The 19,845-nt window shown below is 44.5% G+C and overlaps 2 protein-coding genes across 23 annotated transcripts in view; one reads left to right on the top strand and one right to left on the bottom strand.

Moving 5' to 3' along the window:
- LOC135971491 (butyrophilin-like protein 8) overlaps positions 1-1,166 on the bottom strand; it is a 43,070-nt gene extending 41,904 nt beyond the window's left edge. The window contains exon 1 of the mRNA XM_065547174.1: positions 1,136-1,166. The gene's annotated coding sequence lies outside the window, so the exon portion shown is untranslated. The remainder of the gene's footprint in view (positions 1-1,135) is intronic.
- A 281-nt stretch (positions 1,167-1,447) lies between these two features.
- On the top strand, positions 1,448-18,333 carry ZFP62 (ZFP62 zinc finger protein). Of its 22 annotated transcripts, none has more exons than XM_065547172.2 (5): positions 1,448-1,492; positions 2,608-2,647; positions 9,070-9,118; positions 11,025-13,376; positions 16,141-18,333. In XM_065547172.2, exons 3-5 carry the CDS (start codon positions 9,112-9,114, stop codon positions 16,167-16,169), a joined length of 2,388 nt encoding a protein of 795 aa, XP_065403244.1. In that variant the 5' UTR covers positions 1,448-1,492; positions 2,608-2,647; positions 9,070-9,111; the 3' UTR covers positions 16,170-18,333. The 22 variants fall into 22 exon arrangements, with proteins under 22 accessions (XP_065403244.1, XP_073851164.1, XP_065403240.1 ...); XM_073995063.1 differs by lacking the exons at positions 2,608-2,647; positions 16,141-18,333 and adding exons at positions 10,478-10,525; positions 14,450-14,911 and having other exon boundaries at positions 1,448-1,488; XM_065547168.2 differs by lacking the exon at positions 16,141-18,333 and adding an exon at positions 10,453-10,525 and having other exon boundaries at positions 1,448-1,488; positions 11,025-13,770.
- The last annotated feature ends 1,512 nt before the right edge of the window (positions 18,334-19,845 follow it).

The following is a 19,845-nucleotide window of genomic DNA, read 5'->3' as shown; positions in this document are numbered from 1 at the left end:
TACACTAGGATAAAATTCAATGAGGCACATAGAGTGAAAATATTTTTACAGTAGAATAAAAAGCCGGTGAGGGACATAAAAGTTCAAGGAAAAAAACCCCAAAAGATGTAAAACTTATGAGTGTTAAAAGTGGGTAATACCAAATCTTCAGGGATTTAGATTCCATTGGATACCCCTGAAAGAATAAAGCAACTTTGTTGTTTTTAATATTAACAGCATGCCAAAAATATACCCTTTGCAATTATTTAAACTTAATATGAAAAATATTTAGATGTTGCTGTTTTTAAAAAAGGCTGACTATAGCCAATAACTTGGTTGTATATTTCATTTTATTTTATTTTTTTTTTATTTTTTTGAGACGGAGTCTCACGCTGTTGCCCAGGCTGGAGTGCAGTGGCGCGATCTCGGCTCACTGCAAGCTCCACCTCCCGGGTTCACGCCATTCTCCTGCCTCAGCCTCCTGAGTAGCTGGGACTACAGGCGCCCGCCACCGCGCCCGGCTAATTTTTTGTATTTTTAGTAGAGACGGGGTTTCACTGTGGTCTCGATCTCCTGACCTTGTGATCCGCCTGCCTCGGCCTCCCAAAGTGCTGGGATTACAGGCTTGAGCCACCGCGCCCGGCCAGTTGTATATTTTAAAATAACTAAGAATATAATTTGATTGCTTGTAACACAAAGGATAAATGAAGTGATGGATACTCCATTAACCCTGATACGACTATTACGCATTGCATTCCTGTCTGTATCAAGATATCTCACGTACTCGACAAATAGGGACACCTACTATGTACCCACAAAAATTAATTTAAAAAAAAAAAAAAAAGGTCTTCAAATTCATTTTAGGCCCTGGGTTTGGAAGCCGACACCGGGGTGGGGTGGGCAGGGGGCGAGGTCGCTGCCAAGCTGGCGCCCCGGCTGGGAGTGCGGCCCGGTCCCAGGGGCCGCTCCCTCTCCGCATCCCCAGTGCCCAGCCGGGGGCACCTCTGGTGCTGACGACCAGGAACGGCTGGTGCTCTCGGGCCAGCCCCCAACCAGCTGGGAAGGCAGTGGGTCCCCAGCCCAGCGCTGTCCTGCGCCCCTCCCGGGTTCCCCATTTCCCGCCAGGCCCCCCTGCCGGGAACGTCCCCGCACCCACCTGGCAACTAGTCACGTGTTCAGGAACACCTGCGGGTGCGTAGGCAGGTATTTACTTTATTACCTGTGCCCCGCCCCCAACCCCCCCAAGGTAAAATGCACGGAAACAGGAAGCCCCGCCCACGGTCTCCTGGCCGCGCCCCCAGCGCGCGCCCTGCAGCTGGCGCTCAATAAATAGCCGAGGCAGGCGCTCCCCTCCCTCCCGCCGGCGCGGGCGGCCGGACCATCGAGTCAGTCCTCCAGCGTCCCAGAGAGGGCGCGGAAGTGCCCCAGGGCCGGCGCGGGTTCTTCCGGCCGTGCGGTCCGCGCTTTTGTCCCGCCGGCGGCCGGGCTCCCGCGGCGCCGCCACAGCCAGTACGTGAGTCCGCGGCCGCCCGCGCTCCCGCCCCCGGCCCTTGCCTGCCACGCCCTTCCCTTTTTGGCCGGGTCTTGGCCGCCCCGCGGGTCTCGGGCGGGATCTGGGAGTAAGCGTGCCCCCTCCCTGCACAGATCTCGGTAGCGCGTTCCTGGGGAGCGGAGCGGAGGGGAGGGAGGACCTCGGGCAGGCAGCGGGGTGCGGGGCGCGCCCCTGGAACGGACTGGGCTCCTGTGGGCCACAGCTGCCACCTCTGAACGGACCAGCGTCGTGCTAGGTCTGCTCAGTGTTCCGAGAAGGGCCAGGGCCCCGCTCCGGTGTTCCGCAACTCTTCATCCCCGTCTTGGATGGGAGGGGGATTCCTAAAAATTAGTGCTTCAAAATACCCACCGTTTCGTGCTCCCTCTGAAGTTAGGTTTGGTACTCGAGGACTTGAGAGTGATGGCGAGGGCAGAGAGACCTCTAGGGGCGGTCTGATTCGACCTTCTCCCCCCCCTCCGACACACACCTTTTTGTTTTGATCCGTGAGTGAGGAGGATAAGCTCCTGCTGCAGGGTGAATGGAGACCCCGGAGGCGCGTCCTGGCCCTCACCTGGGGAAGCGCACCTGCATCCAGACGGGTGCACCTGGGGGAGGCGACCTGCCGCGGGTTCCTGCCAGCAGAAAAGGAGTTAACTAGGGAGGGAGAGGAAGATCGAGGTGTTTCTTAGACCCGGGGACACAGCCTGCGGGAACCCGGCGGGGGGACGGAAAAGATCACTGGGGAATGCCAGGGCTGGGTGTGCTGCTCTAAGACCTTTAAAGTAGTTGGCCAGCAGGAGCGTTTCTTTGTGAAAGCCCAAGGCTTAAAAAAATATATATGAAATATGTAATACTTTCATATGGCTGGGATATTAAAAATATTAAAAGTTACCAGTGAAAGATTTCCTCCATCCCTCTTAGCTATCTTCCTAAGCCCTACCCTCTTAGGTAATTTGTTCCTTTGTATCTTTTCCAAATTTCTTTCTGCAAGTACTGGCGAATATCACTAGTTAGTGCCCGCTTTTATCACACAGGTGATAGAAATCCTTCTAACCCCTTGATTCTTTCACTTTATCTTACCGGTCTCTACATATCAGAACACAGAAGTTTTGTTCTGTTTTGTTTTACGGAGCTGTGGTAAGTATTGGATGGGCCATTTGTTTGGATGTTTTCGGTGTTCTGTCCTTTTTTAGATCTATTCGGGGGCATTTGGGTTATCTCCAATTTTTCGTTGTTTCAAACAATGGTATACTCAATACAGTGTATTACGATAAGGATTTTTAAAGAAGAAACCTAACAGCCATTAGAAAATTCTTTTTTTACATTAACTCAACCAGATATTGGCAGATTGTTACATATGACAGTCATTATCAAAATCACTGATGTAGAGTGTTTAAAGAACAAATAAAACTTAAGTAGTCCTTCCCTCCTTCGACTTGTCACTATATTTAGTGTTACACTAGCCTAACAGACTATGTCAGTGACTCCAAGCCAGTCCCTGCTGGCTTTAATTCAGAAAATCAGCCTCCCTTTTAGTATCTCCTTTGCTCACCTGCTCCCTAGAAATCTCTTCTCCACTACTTGGTTTGAGAATGTTCTACTTCAGATTTTTACTTTAAGGAAAAATCACCTTTCATTCTTATTTCTATATTTAAGCAATAGAAGCAACTCACGTTAACCATCTACATTCCTAATATTCATAAGACAAATGCAACAATAGCTAGAACACAAACCATATTCTCTTCTCATCTGCATATCACTTCTCTATTCCTTAGTCCCATCTTTCCTTTGCACATTTTCCCCCTCCTAGGTACTCTTTCTTCTGGGTTGATAAGCATTTTGTGGTCACTTTCTCTTTTTTCCTTTCTTTGGTCATCTCCAAATCAAATACAGTATGCAAGAACTTAAGGTATAGAATCCACACGTGAACCTTAGGTGGTAAAATTGTCTTGTGGAATATGGTTGGACTCCAAATTCACAGTAGTTCCAGGCTGGTTGCAATCTGCTAATAGGAAGGAGTTTTCAGCCGGAGCAGGCCACAGTTCCTGTCTTACAAGTTGTCTAGGCTCTTGAAAAGTGGCTCCTGAGTCTTGGAGGCAGAGACAGCAAGAATTTAGGGCAGGTTCTTACTATTTGCATTCACTTTTCTAGGCCTTGGCGATAGAGCATGAACAAGAAAGAAGCACAGAAGTACCCAGAGGTTGTTGGTTATATATAGCTTGGAAGGAGTGGATGGCATTCTATGTCTGACAGTTTTGACTGATGTAACCAGGCTATTAGAGTCAGGCTACGTGTTGAAAACTGGTTAGAAAGGGCTTGCCCATTCTGCCTTTAGAACTTTTAAGAAATTCAAAAGTTTCTGGGTCTTTCTATGGAAGAATTGTGTTTTGGGGGTAATTCCTTACTTGTGTCATAGGGGACACATGACTTAGCCACTACATCAGTCTTGATTGGATTATAGTGACTTATTCCTGGAACTCCAGGACTCAGTCCTGTCTTGCCTTAATCCATTCTTCCACTGCAACTAGTATGAGTCATCTTTCTTTTCTTTTTTTGAGACAGAGTCTCGCTCTGTCACCTAGGCTGGAATGCAATGGCGCTATCTTGGCTCACTGCAACCTCCGCCTCCCAGGTTCAGGCAATTCTTGTGCCTCACCCTCCCAAGTCAAGTAGCTGGAACTACAGGTGTGCACCACCACACTTGGCTAATTTTTGTGTTTTTAGTAGAGACAAGGATTCGCCTCCTTGGCCAGGCTGGTCTTGAATTCCTAGCCTCAAGTGATCTGTCTGCCTCAGCCTCCCAAAGTGCTGAGATTACAGGCGTGAGCCACTGCACCTTGCCTGATCTTTCTTTTTAAAATTTTTTTCTTCTTTTTTTTTTTTTTTTTGAGACAGACATACAGGCGCCCGCCACCACACCCAGCTAATTTTCTTTGTTTTTTGTTTGTTTTAGTAGAGACGGGGTTTGACCATGTTGGCCAGGCTGGTCTCAAACTCCTGACCTCAGGTGACCCGCCTGCCTCGGCCTCCGAAAGTGCTGGGATTATAGGCGTGAGCCACTGTGCCCGGCCCAAAGTTTTTTCTTATGAACTTCCATATACCCATCACTTGGATTCAGCAGTTATCAGGATTCTGCTGTTTAACTTTTCCCTTTTTAGTTTTTCTTGATGGAAATATTTTAAAGCAAATTCCAGATACCATGCCATTTCACTCCAGACTTCAGTCTGATTAAAAAAAAAAAAAAAAAAAAAACTCTGGGTGCAGTGGCTCACACCTGTAATCCCAGCACTTTGGTAGGCTGAGGTGGGCGGATTACGAGGTCAGGAGATTGAGACCATCCTGGCTAACGCAGTGAAACCCTGTTTCTACTAAAAATACAAAAAATTAGCCGGGTGTGGTGGCGGGCGCCTGTAGACCCAGCTAATCAGGAGGCTGAGGCAGAAGAATGGTGTGAACCCAGGAGGCGGAGCTTGCAGTGAGCCACTGCACTCCAGTCTGGGCGACAGAGCAAGACTCCGCCTCAAAAAAAGAAAATAATAATAATTTTTAAAAAGGGTCTGGGTGCGGTGGCTCACGCCTGCAATCCCAGCACTTTGGGAGGCTGAGGTGGGCACATCACAAAGTCAGGAGATCGAGACCATTCTGGCTAATGCAGTGAAACCCCATCTCTACTAAAAATACAAAAAAGTAGCCAGGCGTGGTGGCGGGCGCCTGTAGTCCCAGCTACTTGGGAGGCTGAGGCAGGAGAATGGCGTGAACCTGGGAGGCAGAGCTTGCAGTGAGCTGAGATCATGCCACTGCACTCCTGCCTGGGCGACAGAGTGAGACTCTGTCATTTTTATCACATGGTTGTTTTCCTACCAGACTCTCCTACTAGTCTGCAGGCGCCTTGATGGCAGGGCCTTGTCATATCCATCTCTTTGGATAGGAATAGCCCAGGGCCCGGAAAACAAACAGGATACAGATAATAGTCTAAGTTCCTTGCGCAACAATTAGCCTCAGAAAGAACTGATATACTAGAATGCATCTTCAGTATTGTTTATAAGGATAACTTAATTATCCTTATATGTTACATTCTTTGCATTGTTTTTATGTTTTAGCAGCATGTACTCTAGTGCTGTCTTGTTGCTTTTCTGCCTGTTTTTGATGGATCTTAGTATTGATTAATATAGATTTCATTTCAAGCCATGTATTTTCAGTGAAGATCATGTTTTTATTAATCCATCTTGATTTCACTCAAGAAGAGAATTGGATGAACTACATCAGGTGACGGGACATTGTGCCTCCAACCCAAACAGAGGGGTTTAAGCAGAGCCAGAACAGGGAGGCCCCTGGCCTGCACTTAGGTTAGAGAGGTAAGTGGCAATGTGTCTGTGATTTTAGGCAGACCAGGCCAGTCAGCAGCCAGTCTAACATGGAATCCCAGAGGACAGGAAGAAAACTAATCCACTTGTCGAAGAAACAAAGGAGGAAAGATCAGACTGAGAATCAGTGAGTGGAGTGGCAGTGAGGGGTGACAGTTGCACAGGCGGCTGGTGCAGAAGGCTTCAGGTGCCACAGTAAGTAGCCAGGGAGAACTTGGCACTGCCCAGTGACTAGGTGTGCATTTTACAAAAACTCTTGACAGTGGTTGGAGAAAGAATTGGGCAGGGATAAGAGTGAAGGTCGAGAAACGATGGCAGTAGTCCAGAAGAGAATTTAGAAGGCTTAAACTAAGGCCTTAGCGGTAAGAAGCAGGTGGGGGATGGGGTGGGAGCTTCGGAACTACTTAGGCAATAGAATCAGCGGTCCCCGGGGCTGTTTTGGATGTGGCCACGAGAAATAGCCCACTTCTGATTTAGGCAGAGGGTGGGGGGCGAGGTGGATATGAGGATCTGTAATTGAGAGGGATCTTGGGCAGAGATGAGGACCTGAGACGGTGTGTGGGAGTGCTGGGAGCCATGAGGGCTCCCAGGGGAGTATGGGGAGCGGGAAGAGGAAAGGCTCAAGGTGGAAGGAGGGGCCGGAAACATCCAGGGGGCAGCAGCCCCGAGGGCAAGCACCACCCTGAAGAAGCTAATGCAGTGGGGTCTGAGTGGAAGAAATGAGGCATGAGGGGAGTGGGAGTGGGATGTGAAGACCACTTTTCCAGATGTAACAGGCAGTAGGACGGCGAAGCAGTACCTGGAGGGGAAGGTGTAGAAGAGGAAACAAATTTGCTTTCCGACATTTTGAAAACTTTTTGTTTGGTAATAATTTTAAATGCACAGAAAAAATTCAAGAATACGAACAGTAGAAAGATACCCATTACTCAGATTTACCTGCAGTTAACATTTGACTTCATTTTGTCCTCTTGCTGTCTTTCATACATGCTAGTATTTTTCTAAACCATTTGTAGGTAAGTTATGTACATTATGGCCCTTTATCCCTAAATACTTCAGTGTATTTCCCAAGGATTGGGATAGTCTCATAGATAACTACAGTACAGTTTTCAAATTGAGTCAATTTGAAGTTGATACTGCTTTTACCTAGTCTACCATCCATATTCCACCTTTGTCAGCTGATATAATTGTTTCTATCACAATTTTCCCTCCACTGCAGATCCAGTCAGGGTCAGGAATTTAATCTAGTGGTCAGATCTCTTTAGCCTTCTTTAATCTGGAACATTTCTACAGCTCTTCGTCTTTTATGAAAATGATGTATTTGAAAAGTATAGTCCCCCCTCTTCTCTCCACCCTCTGTTTTAGTAGAAAACATTTTTCATTTTGAGTTTACCTGCTGATTCAGTTCAGGTAGTGCATTCTCATTGGTGATGTGTCCTTCTCCCAACTAAAAGCATGTTATGTCCATCTGCCCCACTGGAGGTGTTAAATTAGAACACCTGGCCAAGGCATTGTCTCTCCACTCTTGCATTTTTCCCCCTTGTAAATAACTTAAGCATTATAAATGTTTAAGGCTATGCAGATATCCTGCCCCTTTCAGAATTTCCTCTTAGACGTGGAATTCATTGATGATTCTCTCCTGATCCAGTCTTTACTCTGATAGTTGCAGAAAGCTGATTTTTCCAATTCTGGTATTCCTTCTACGTTTATCAACCAGCACTCACATTCTGCTGTAAGCAAGAGGCCTCCATTTCTATCCTGTTTGTACCTGTGTAGACTCATGAAGCCTATCTTCAGTGGTTTATAGTGTATCACTATACTTAGTTATTATGGTGCCTAAAGTTATTATGGTGCTTGAACATGAACACTGGATGTGCAAGCTGGGTCTTGCAGCATGTCCCTACCCTGTTTTTGAGCCTCTGTTTACTTGCTGGTGTAACATGATGTTCCTCTTGTATGTTTCGTGCTCTCAGCCTGAAATCAGCCATTTCTTTGAGAAGCTGTGGTTCCTTTTAGTAAGTAATGGTAATAGAGACCCAGAATGAGGGTACTAGATGTGCTCATTACCACTGGAGTGTTTTTGTTTTTTGGGCTTTCAGCAAACAGAACTAGGAAATACATGCAGATATATGCATACAGCTATACGGACTTGAATATACATGCGTGCACATATATGTGATTTAGAAATCATAAGTTCACACCAGTACTTCGAATTCATCCCAGGATTCATTTTTGCCTTCCTTTATTCCTTATTTTTATGTCCCCTTCTTTAGGAGAGCCCTGAGCCCAACAAAATCAACACATTTACTCAAGTTCTTAATACATCTTAAGTTGTTTCAGAATTGCTGTTCATACCTCTGCAGAAAACCTGCTAACAGTTGAATTGTTTGTGCCTCTTCCCACTGCCACTGCCCCGCCTCCAGCTTTCCCCAGACTGAATGGACTTAGGTAGTCAAATAGTTTCTAAGTTGCCTGGATTAGTTCTGTGTTTCCTTTTTGTTTGTTCTCTTCCTGCGATTGTGGTATTCATGTGAAATGCAAGTAGGTTGATTTGTTTTCTGTTTTAGCAGTTTTTCCCCTTTCCCATCCTCTTGATGTTTAATTTTATTGTTTGAATATGTAGAATATTATCATGTATTTTGTATAGTAAAAACTATTAAAAAGGCTATATACTCAGTCTCTCTCCCCCATTCCTTCTGCTCCATTCTCCACACTCCTCCCTTGTAGGCAATGAACCTCATTGTTTTCTGGTTTATCATTACTATAAAGAGAAACACATACGTGCTGCTTTTCCTGTTTTCTTTCCTACACAAAACGTAGCATGTATATTACTCTTTTTCACTTTGACCTTTTGACTTTAGGATATACAAATTGCTCCATATCAATTCAGAAATGCTCCTCATCCTTTTTTAATACTCCATTGTGCATATGTGCCAGTTTATTTAACCAGTCTTCTGTGCTTGGAGATTTACGTAGGTTTCCAGATTTTGCAGTGACAAATAATGCTATAATGAATCATCACTCTGTGCACGTACGTGTTTTATATTTTTTGGAGGGTTATCCTCCTTATAAATTCATAAAATAGGATTTCTGGGTAAATGCATATATGGTTTTGTTAGATATTGGTGAATTCCCCTTAAAAGGGCTGTGCCGGTTTGCATTCCCAGCAGTGTATGAGAGTGCCTGTTTCCTCCACAGCCTTGTCAACAGTGTATTGTCAAGCTTTGAACATTTGCTAATATGACAGGTGAGAAGTGGTGTTTTACAGTAGTTCTTACTTGCCTTTCTCTTATTATGAATCAAGTTGAATGTTTAAGGATCACTTAAAAGAATTGTCTGTTTATCTTTTTGCCTGTTTACCTGCATGATTTTTAGTTTATTTTTCTTCAATTTTTGAAAACATATCAGTCTTTTGTTGCGTATGAGTCATTGTTAGAAAACTTTCTCTATACTCAAGTCGTGGAGGCATTTACCCATGTTTTCTAGCATTTGTACAGCTCTTTTATATTTAGAGCTCTATTCCATATGGAGTTTATTTATGTGTGTGTGGTGTGAAGAATGGGATCTAATTATATCTTTTTCTTTTCCTTTTTTTTTTTTTTTTTTTGAGATGGAGCCTCCCTCTGTCACCAGGCTGGAGTGCAGTGGAACGATCTCGGCTCACTGCAACCTCTGCCTCCCAGGTTCAAGTGATTCTCCTGGCTCAGCCTCCCGAGTAGCTGGGATTACAGGTGCACGCCACCACGCCCAGCTAATTTTTGTATTTTTACTAGAGACAGGGCTTCACCATGTTGGCCAGGGTGGTCTCAATTGCTTCACCTCGTGATCCACCCACCTCAGCTTCCCAGAGTGGTGGGATTACAGGTGTGAGCTGCTGCGCCCGGCCCTGATTTTGGTGGGATCACAGGTGTGAGCCACCGTGCCCGGCCCTGATTTTGGTGGGATCACAGGTGTGAGCCACCGTGCCCGGCCCTGATTTTGGTGGGATCACAGGTGTGAGCCACCGCGCCCGGCCCTGATTTTGGTGGGATCACAGGTGTGAGCCACCGTGCCCGGCCCTGATTTTGGTGGGATCACAGGTGTGAGCCACCGTGCCCGGCCCTGATTTTGGTGGGATCACAGGTGTGAGCCACCGTGCCCGGCCCTGATTTTGGTGGGATCACAGGTGTGAGCCACCGCGCCTGGCCCTGATTTTGGTGGGATCACAGGTGTGAGCCACCGCGCCTGGCCCTGATTTTGGTGGGATCACAGGTGTGAGCCACCACGCCCGGCCCTGATTTTGGTGGGATCACAGGTGTGAGCCACCGTGCCCGGCCCTGATTTTGGTGGGATCACAGGTGTGAGCCACCACACCCGGCCCTGATTTTATCTTTTTCCATATGGCTTCATAGTTGCTACAACACTATTAAAAGGACCATCTTTTCTCCGGTAATTGCAGATATCATCTTTATTATTAATTTCTGTGTCTACCTGGGACAGTGTCTGGACTTCCTGTTCTATTCCCTCTGCCTGTCTATGTACCAGGACCACACTATTTTAATTATAGAGGTTTAATGATATATTTTAATATGTAATATGCAGGTTGCCTTCTTTCTCATCTCTGCAGTAACTGTCTTCATGGTTTCATAGCCTTCTCCCTGATACCCCTCCCCAGGTACTGATTTTTTCTCTTTAGTGTTGTCTGTCCTCTGCTGATTTTGTCTCACTTTTCACAATTTAAAAAAAAGTTTCACCTAACTTTTGTCTTACTTAGGAATTTTTCTGCTTCTATTCCTCAGAGATTTCTTCTGCCCTCTTGTTTGTTTTTCCATGACTGGATGACATTGTTTAAAAACTGATTGATGTTGCCCATGGTTCTGTGAATCATTTCACCTTGCCCAATGCTAAGCTGTTATGCAAGAATAGAAAAGCTCATTGTTCCATTGAAAATCCAGGGCTCTAGCATTTTAACATTAGTTCCACAGGGGCAGAACTTTTGTCATATTCATTGTTGTATCCCTAGTACTTAAAAAACAGTACATGGTACTTATCACACAGTGTGTTGTCAGTAAGTGTTTGTCAGTTGAGCGAGCAAACTTTGTTGTTTGTTGTTATTCCAGTTTGTTCGTTTTTAAAGAGAGTGAACAGGTGTCCTTTTCATTTTCTCGGTTTAGTGTCACATTTGAAGACGAGCACTGAGGATGAGGAACCAGCTGAAGAATATGCAAATGCTGGAAATACAGAATCTAAGTGGCCGAAAGGGGAAGGTCTTCACAGGGATCCTGTGCCTGAGTCTAAGGTTGGTGACACGTGTGTTTGGGATAGCAAGGTAGAGAGTCAGCAGGAAAAACCTGTGGAAAACAGGATGAAGGAAGACAAAAGCTGCATCAGGGAAGCAATCAGCACAGCCAAGAGTACAGCAAATACAAAGACAGAACAGGAAGGTGAGGCATCTGAGAAGAGCTTGCGTCTGAGCCCACAGCATATCACACACCAGACTATGCCTGTAGGACAGAGAGGCAGTGAGCAAGGCAAATGTGTGGAGAACATTAATGGAACCTCCCACCCTAGTCTACAGCAGAAAACCAATGCTGTTAAGAAATTACATAAATGTGATGAATGTGGGAAATCCTTCAAATATAATTCCCGCCTTGTTCAACATAAAATTATGCACACTGGGGAGAAGCGCTATGAATGTGACGACTGTGGAGGGACCTTCCGAAGCAGCTCCAGCCTTCGGGTCCACAAGCGGATCCACACTGGGGAGAAGCCGTACGCGTGTGAGGAATGTGGGAAAGCCTACATGTCCTACTCCAGCCTCATAAACCACAAAAGCACCCATTCTGGGGAGAAGAACTGCAAATGCGATGAATGTGGAAAATCCTTCAATTATAGCTCTGTTCTGGACCAGCATAAAAGGATCCACACTGGGGAGAAGCCCTATGAGTGCGGTGAGTGTGGAAAGGCCTTCAGGAACAGCTCTGGGCTCCGAGTCCACAAAAGGATCCACACGGGGGAGAAGCCCTATGAATGCGACATCTGTGGGAAAACCTTCAGTAACAGCTCTGGCCTTAGGGTCCACAAAAGGATCCACACGGGCGAGAAACCTTATGAATGTGATGAGTGTGGGAAGGCCTTCATTACTTGTAGAACACTTCTCAACCATAAAAGCATCCACTTTGGAGATAAACCCTATAAATGTGATGAGTGTGAGAAATCTTTTAATTATAGCTCTCTTCTCATTCAGCATAAAGTCATCCACACTGGAGAGAAACCTTATGAATGTGACGAATGTGGGAAGGCTTTCAGGAACAGCTCAGGCCTCATAGTGCATAAAAGGATCCACACGGGAGAGAAACCTTACAAGTGTGATGTCTGTGGCAAAGCATTCAGCTATAGCTCAGGCCTCGCAGTCCATAAAAGCATTCACCCTGGAAAGAAAGCCCATGAGTGTAAGGAGTGTGGGAAGTCCTTCAGTTATAACTCACTTCTTCTTCAGCACAGAACTATTCACACCGGAGAGAGACCTTATGTATGTGATGTGTGTGGGAAAACGTTCAGAAACAATGCAGGCCTCAAAGTCCACAGGAGGCTGCATACTGGGGAGAAACCCTATAAGTGTGATGTGTGTGGGAAAGCCTATATCTCACGCTCTAGCCTTAAAAATCACAAAGGAATCCACCTTGGGGAGAAGCCCTATAAATGTAGCTATTGTGAGAAATCCTTCAACTACAGCTCTGCCCTTGAGCAGCATAAAAGGATTCATACCAGGGAAAAACCCTTTGGGTGTGATGAGTGTGGAAAAGCTTTCAGAAATAATTCCGGCCTTAAAGTACATAAACGAATCCACACTGGGGAACGACCTTACAAATGTGAAGAATGTGGGAAAGCGTATATCTCCCTCTCGAGCCTTATAAATCATAAAAGCGTCCACCCCGGGGAGAAGCCCTTTAAGTGTGATGAGTGTGAGAAGGCCTTCATCACATACCGAACCCTTATAAACCACAAAAAAGTTCATCTTGGGGAGAAGCCCTACAAATGTGATGTGTGTGAGAAATCTTTTAATTACACATCACTCCTTTCTCAGCACAAAAGGGTCCACACTAGAGAGAAACCCTATGAATGTGACAGGTGCGAGAAGGTCTTCAGAAACAACTCAAGCCTTAAAGTTCATAAGAGAATCCATACTGGGGAGAAGCCCTATGAATGTGACGTGTGTGGAAAAGCCTACATCTCACACTCAAGCCTTATTAACCATAAAAGTACCCACCCCGGCAAGACACCGCATCCATGCGATGAGTGTGGAAAAGCTTTTTTCTCAAGCAGAACTCTTATAAGCCATAAAAGAGTCCATCTTGGAGAGAAACCCTTCAAGTGTGTCGAGTGTGGGAAATCTTTCAGTTACAGCTCTCTCCTTTCTCAGCACAAGAGGGTCCACACAGGGGAGAAACCCTATGTGTGTGATAGGTGTGGGAAGGCCTTCAGGAACAGCTCAGGCCTCACAGTGCATAAAAGGATCCACACAGGTGAGAAACCCTATGAATGTGATGAGTGTGGGAAGGCATACATCTCACACTCAAGTCTTATCAACCATAAAAGTGTCCACCAGGGGAAGCAGCCCTATAATTGTGAGTGTGGGAAATCCTTCAATTATAGATCAGTCCTTGACCAGCACAAAAGGATCCACACTGGAAGGAAGCCATACCGATGTAATGAGTGTGGTAAGGCTTTCAATATCCGATCAAATCTCACCAAGCATAAAAGAACCCATACTGGAGAGGAGTCTTTAAGTGTGATATATGTGGGAAGTTATAGTGGCACATCCCAGAAGAGAACCTATGAGGGAGGGAGTGCCCTGGATGGGAGCAGGATGAGGCTGCCTCTGTAGCAGGCAGAGCTCACCAAGTCTCTGAACTCAAATGGAAGAAATACCTTATGAATGTGAGAATGTATGGGGTCATGGCTTGTAATTTACACAGTGTAAATGAAACCATCCTAGAGGATTGGGAGGAATTCTTTCTATGTGATTTTCAATCATAGCGAGCAAGAAAGGCTCCAGTTTATCAAAGTAGTTCAGCGCTTATGGCATATAAAATAGTCCATACTTGAGATAAAAACCTACCCAAGTGATGGAATGTGAAGCAATGTCTTCAAAATTAGTAGACATTTCTGGACATAAAACACAGATGAGGAAGGGACTTTAATTAGAAGTTACATAATCACCATCAGAATGTTCATGTTTGGTAAATTCTGTTACTAGAAATGTAGGAAATTCAGGTACAGCTTTGAATCCCAATTACACATTGGTCAGTGGGAAAACTGAGAAAGGCCTCCAACAGGCAAATTCAGGGAGAGGTAGGTTTCAGGGAATATAAATTTACTTAATATTAGTGGTCTTTAAGTATAAACTTGATGTAATTGGTTTGGGAGGGGCAGTGATAATGACTTCTGAAACAAAATTTGGATTTCCTTTTAGGAAAAGTAGAAAGCATAGACTTACAAGTCTAACAGGAGATAGGAGAGAGTCACTCATAAAAAATGCAAATTGATGAACGTACTACTGTGAAACATTAGTTGAATGGATGAAACTTTTTTAAAGTTTCAGATGAATTCCCATAATGATGAATTTGTGATGAGGGATAACCTGGAAGTGGTATTCACACATTATGCTACAATAAAAGGTTCTACCGTGGAGAGGATTTTGACACATTCAGTAACTAATGGAACACACCGTCAACATGAATTTGCACCTTACATGACAGAATTGATTCAGGGATTCCTATGAATAGAAATGCTGAGAAGGAACGCATCTTAGTGCAGAAGCTAAAAAGCTAAGTACCAGTCATCTAGAGAGAAGGAAATTAATGTTTCTTAATCCTGTTAAATGTTTGATTGTTTGGAATATGTTATTGTAAAGATGTCATGCAGTATATGTGTATATTGTCTGTTGTAAAATGTTAACGAATACTTTGTTCAGGGCTCACTTTCTCTTTGTCATGAAAGCCAGCTCCTTGTGGCGAGGTAAAGTGGAATTCCAATAAAGAAATTCCTTAAATCAAAACGGGCTGTGAGTTTAGATGCAGGATACCCAAGAGCCATTTATGTGTCAGATCTTTGTGTGGGGTAAGTTATATACCAGATCCAAACCAGAGAGGGCAGTGGACTCATCCCACAGGGCTAGCAGCTCGGCTGGTTTCACCAGAAGTTAGAAGGTGCCTCCCTAAGAGGAGCACAGGATAGATTTTGAGGAGACCACAGTGGAGCCATGTGATCCTCATACTGGGCTAGATCCTAATCCATGGGAGCAGGTAAGTTGTGTGAGTGGTCAGTCACCACACACAGCTCTGACAGGACTGTGTAGAATTGAACATAAAATACTGCTGTGTATGAAGCTGTTAACTAGGTAACTCAAGGGTAAAAATAGACTCTTCTGAGAATTGAGTAACCTGTCTGAGAATACTGTGAGTGGGCCAATCAGTAAAGGCTGAATTCTAAGTCTGGTCTCTGGTTTCAAAACCCACTGTCTTTACAAGAGAACAATCTCAGCCATGTAGTTTCCCATCTCCTTCTAGGACTCCTACCTCCCTAGCCAGATAATTTCCATGCTCTTTTCTAGGAGTATAATTCTTTCACTTTGTATCCAAACCTCTACCAGTAAGTTTTGATGGCTGCAGTGGGGAAGGGTGTAGTTGAGGGAGGAAAGGGAGATGGAGCATTTCTGCCATTGCTCCACTTTGGACTGTTCTGGTCATACTTGCTCTCTATCCTTCTTTGCACATGACACTGGGAAGCCTGACCCTATACACAGACTTGGACTGGTTTATTCAGCAAATACTTGAGGATTTACTAGGCACCGTCCCTGTCCCATGTACTGGGTGGGAGAGGATGGCAGCAGGAGTAGATGCTGGCAGGTAAGGATGAATAAAAGGAGAAAGGCTGTGAGCGGAACCACCCTAATGGATGTCTGAATTAAGACTGCACGTGATCAGAGGATGGTGACTAGGACCAACCAAGAGGGAGGAAGTGGTGACATCTAGGCAGGACGTTGAATTGGGTTTTCTGAGAGAGGAGTAGGAACTGGGATGACCTGAGTAAAGGCAGCTGTGGAAGTGCCCAGGCATCCTCCTGCAGGGCTGGTCTCTGTCAGGGCTGGTGTCTGGGCAAGAAGGAGGGTGCCGTGGAGTACTTGTTCCCAGTAGTCATGGGGACATGAATTGGGCTTCCTTTTGCTGAAGATGAGACCAGCGCTGGCTATTTTTAACCTCAGGTTTCCATGTGCTCCTCACACAGGAGAGCTCCCGTACTTGAGCTCCAGCTGAACCTAAGGCACTGTCTACTTTTGGGGAAGATGCAGGCTAAATAACAAAGGAGAGGATGGCCACAGCTCAGGTGGGGATTCTGAGTGCCTCAGCCCCCCAAGCACCAGACAAGCTCCTACTGCGGCCCCCATCTACTCACATGCTCCGGAAATGGGCCCAGGTCCTCAAGTGTACCTACAGCCAGATACAAGCCATGCAGGCTGCTCCCAGACATGAGGGGTCTGCGTTGTAGCACAGACCTAATGAACTGGTGCAGCTGTGCCTGCTCAGATCAGGGACGGAACGTGGTTTAGGGACCATCCCCAATTCCTTCCAGAGAATGATATGCAAGTGGGAAAAATAAAGGGGGAGGGAAAAGTGGGGAGGAGAAAGAGAAAGGAAAAGCCTGAAAAGAAACAGTGAGTATGGAATAGCCTTCCATAGGAGTGCACATCTTTCCTAGCAAATTTGTCTGAAGGTGAAAGCCTGGAAAATAATTTCATGTTTCATGTATGGAGACACTGGGTGTGAAACGGTACTGAACACCAGTCCTGCAATGCAGGGGAATTTTCCTTCATGGGATTCAAAAACAAGAGGATCACCACTAGGACAACACCTGAAGATGTGTTAGCTGAAGACAGACATTGGGGACCTGACGTCTGTCTGCATCAAGACCTTGAGGAATTTGCCACAGCTGTACCCAGGGAGTCCCTGGGCTGGGAAGACCCTTCATTCCTCTTCTCCAGCTTCAGCTAAGGGCCTTGACCTAGAGAGATGGAGAAGGAAGCAGAATATAGTACTTCAATTTTCTTCCTACTGAGGAGCCGTTCTCATTTAGACCTGGCAGTTTTTCTGAGGCTATGGATAGTGTCATTGTGCTAAGGAAACTGCAGGAAACTTGTGTAGAGGCAGTGAAGTATAGTGACTGAGGACATGGTCTCTCTACCAGTAAACCTGAGTTCAAATAAGGACTCTCACTTTTTTCCAGATGAATTTAGGCAAGAAACTAAACTAGAATGTCCTCACCTGTCTTTTTTTTTTTTTTTTTTTTAAAAAAAAAAAAAGACAGTCTTGCTCTGTCGCCCAGGCTGGAGTGCAGCAGCATGATCTCAGTTCACTACAACCTCCACCTCCTGAGCTCAAGCAATTCTCATGCCTCAGCCTCCAGAGTAGCTGGGATTATAGGCATGCACCACCATGCCAGGCTAACTTTGGTATTTTTGGTAGAGACAGGGTTTCATCATTGTTGGCTGGGCTGGTCTCGAACTCCTGCCCTCAAGTAATCTGTCCAGCCTCAGACTCCCAAGGTGCTGAGATTACAGGCCTGAGTAGCCACAGGCTACCATGCCAGGCCCTCACCTGTCTTTTGTAAAGATGATAATAGTAGCAACCTCATAGATTGTAATGAGGGTTGGAAGCATTAGTAGTGTTCAGGTCCTTAGAAGGCTGCCTAGAATGAGAAGTATTTGCATAAGAATGTATGGAGTAAGTCTGATGAGTAAGTGTAGTGGCCCTGTCCAGGGACTCAGCATCTAGATGCTTGGGTAATGGAGGACAACTCTTACCTGGAAGTCAAGGAAATCCCTCAAGGACCACCCCCTACTCAGACACAACTTCAGAAGAAACATGAGAAAAGTGATGTTTTGGATGTTCCTGAGAGGTATCTTGCTTCTAAGTAAGCAATCCATTGTCTCTAAACATGTTTTGTCTTTGTCGGGCTGCAAAAGGGCTCAGCAGAGGAGCCTCCGACTGAGGCCAGTAACCACACGTGTTGGGGGTCGAGGGCTGCCTCATGCTTGCTTCTCTGGCCTGGGCAGCTTGCTCACTCACATGGTATATTTTGTTTCCCCTGTGTTTTCCCAGCAATACTCAGATGTGCTGGAGATTACTGTAGGAAGGGTTGGTGAGAGCCAGACTTCCACTGTCTTAACCATGGCTATTTCTGGTTAGTGTCGCTTAAGATCTCAGAGAAGTAGTGGTCCTGAGGTGGGCAGGGCAAAGCCCCAGAGAGGAGCAGGCGAAGTTCCTCTGGTCTTGGGTGCAAACCATAGGGCCATATTCCATTCAATGCAATAATACGAGTTTATTTCCTGTTCTATCATTTTCTCATCTGTAAAATGAGGGAAAGGTCCTGTTTACAAGATTATTTTAAGGCTTAATAAAAATGCTCTGTATTTTATAAAAATTTTGTACAAATGTTGTTAAATTGACTATCTTCTTAAAAGTTGAAAGAGATAAGAATGAGGGCAAACGTTGATGAAACAGCAAACAACACAATAAAGAAGACCAACAAAGTCAAGGTTGGGACTTTGAAAAGACTGAAAATTGGTAAACCTCTGATGTGATTGAAAAAGAAAAGCACAAAAAAAGTCAGGAATGAAAATTGGGAAATCACAACAGATTCCATGGGTTATTTAGAAGAGTATTTTTTAACTTCCAAACATGGGAATTTCCTAGTTATATTTTTGTTATTGTGGTTACAAAACATGCTCCATCTGACTGCTCTCCTTTGAAATGTGTTGAGATTTGCTTTATGGCCCAGCACATGTTTAACCTTAGTGAAGGTTTGTGGGCACTTGAAAAAAGTGCATGTTCTGCAGATGCTGCATGCAGTCGTCTACATAAAGCCATTACATTGTTTGTAATACGTTGTTCAGATCTTCTCTGCTCTTAATTAAGAAGTTTTATTTGCTTGTTCTATTAATGAGACAATTGTTGAGTTATCCCTACTTAGATATAGTTCTGTGAATTTTGCTTTATATATTTGAGGCCACACAAATATAAAATTGTTACATGAATTGAAATTTTATGAAGTAAACCTTGTATCTCTAGTAATGCCTTTTACTAAAAGTCTCCTTTTTTTCTGGTATTAATAACATCAGCTTCCTTTTTGGTTACTGTTATGTGGCATTTCTCTTTTCTTCCTTTTACTTTCAACCTTTCTGTATTTTTATGTTTTAGATGTACCTCTTGGAAATAGCATATAGTTGTTGTTTTAATCCAGTCTGATAACTTATTTTAACAGGATCATTTAGCACTTTAATATATAGTTACTGAAGGATTTGGGTTTAAATCTTATTCACTGCTTTCCATTTACTCCACATGACCTAAATTGTGTTATCTCTTCTATTGCCTTCATTTGGATTAGATTAGAATGATTCTATTCATACTCTATATTTCCATCTTTTGGTTTGGAAGTTACGTACTTTTTCTCTTAGTGGCCTAGGAATTAAAAGGTGGATTCTTATCAAAACCCAATGTTAATTGATACTTTTATCTTCATCCTAGACAATGCAAGGTTCTTAGAATACTTCAACTTAATTTACCTTCCATCCTATATGCTATTGTTTTGGTTAATTTTAATTATAGATAAATAGATAGATATTAAAATGTTATGATTGTTTTCTATACCAAATGTTTATTTTAGATTTATCTACATTTTTACTATTTTAATTACTTTCATTTTCTTTTTTTTTTTTCTTTGGATAGAGAGTCTTGCTTTGTCACTCAGGCTAGAGTGCAGTGGCAAAATCTCGGACATTGCTCACTGCAGTGTTCACCTCCCAGATTCAAGCAATTCTCCTGCCTCAACCTCCCCAGTAGTTGGCACTGTAGGCACACACCACCACACCCGGCGAATTGTTATATTTTTAGTAGAGACGGGATTTCACTGTGTTGGCCAGGCTGGTCTCGAACT

The sequence above is a fragment of the Macaca fascicularis genome, chromosome 6, assembly GCF_037993035.2.
Source record: "Macaca fascicularis isolate 582-1 chromosome 6, T2T-MFA8v1.1".
Taxonomy (NCBI): domain Eukaryota; kingdom Metazoa; phylum Chordata; class Mammalia; order Primates; family Cercopithecidae; genus Macaca; species Macaca fascicularis.
The sequence above is the reverse complement of the archived record's forward strand: the minus strand, read 5'-3'. Positions and strand labels throughout refer to the sequence as shown.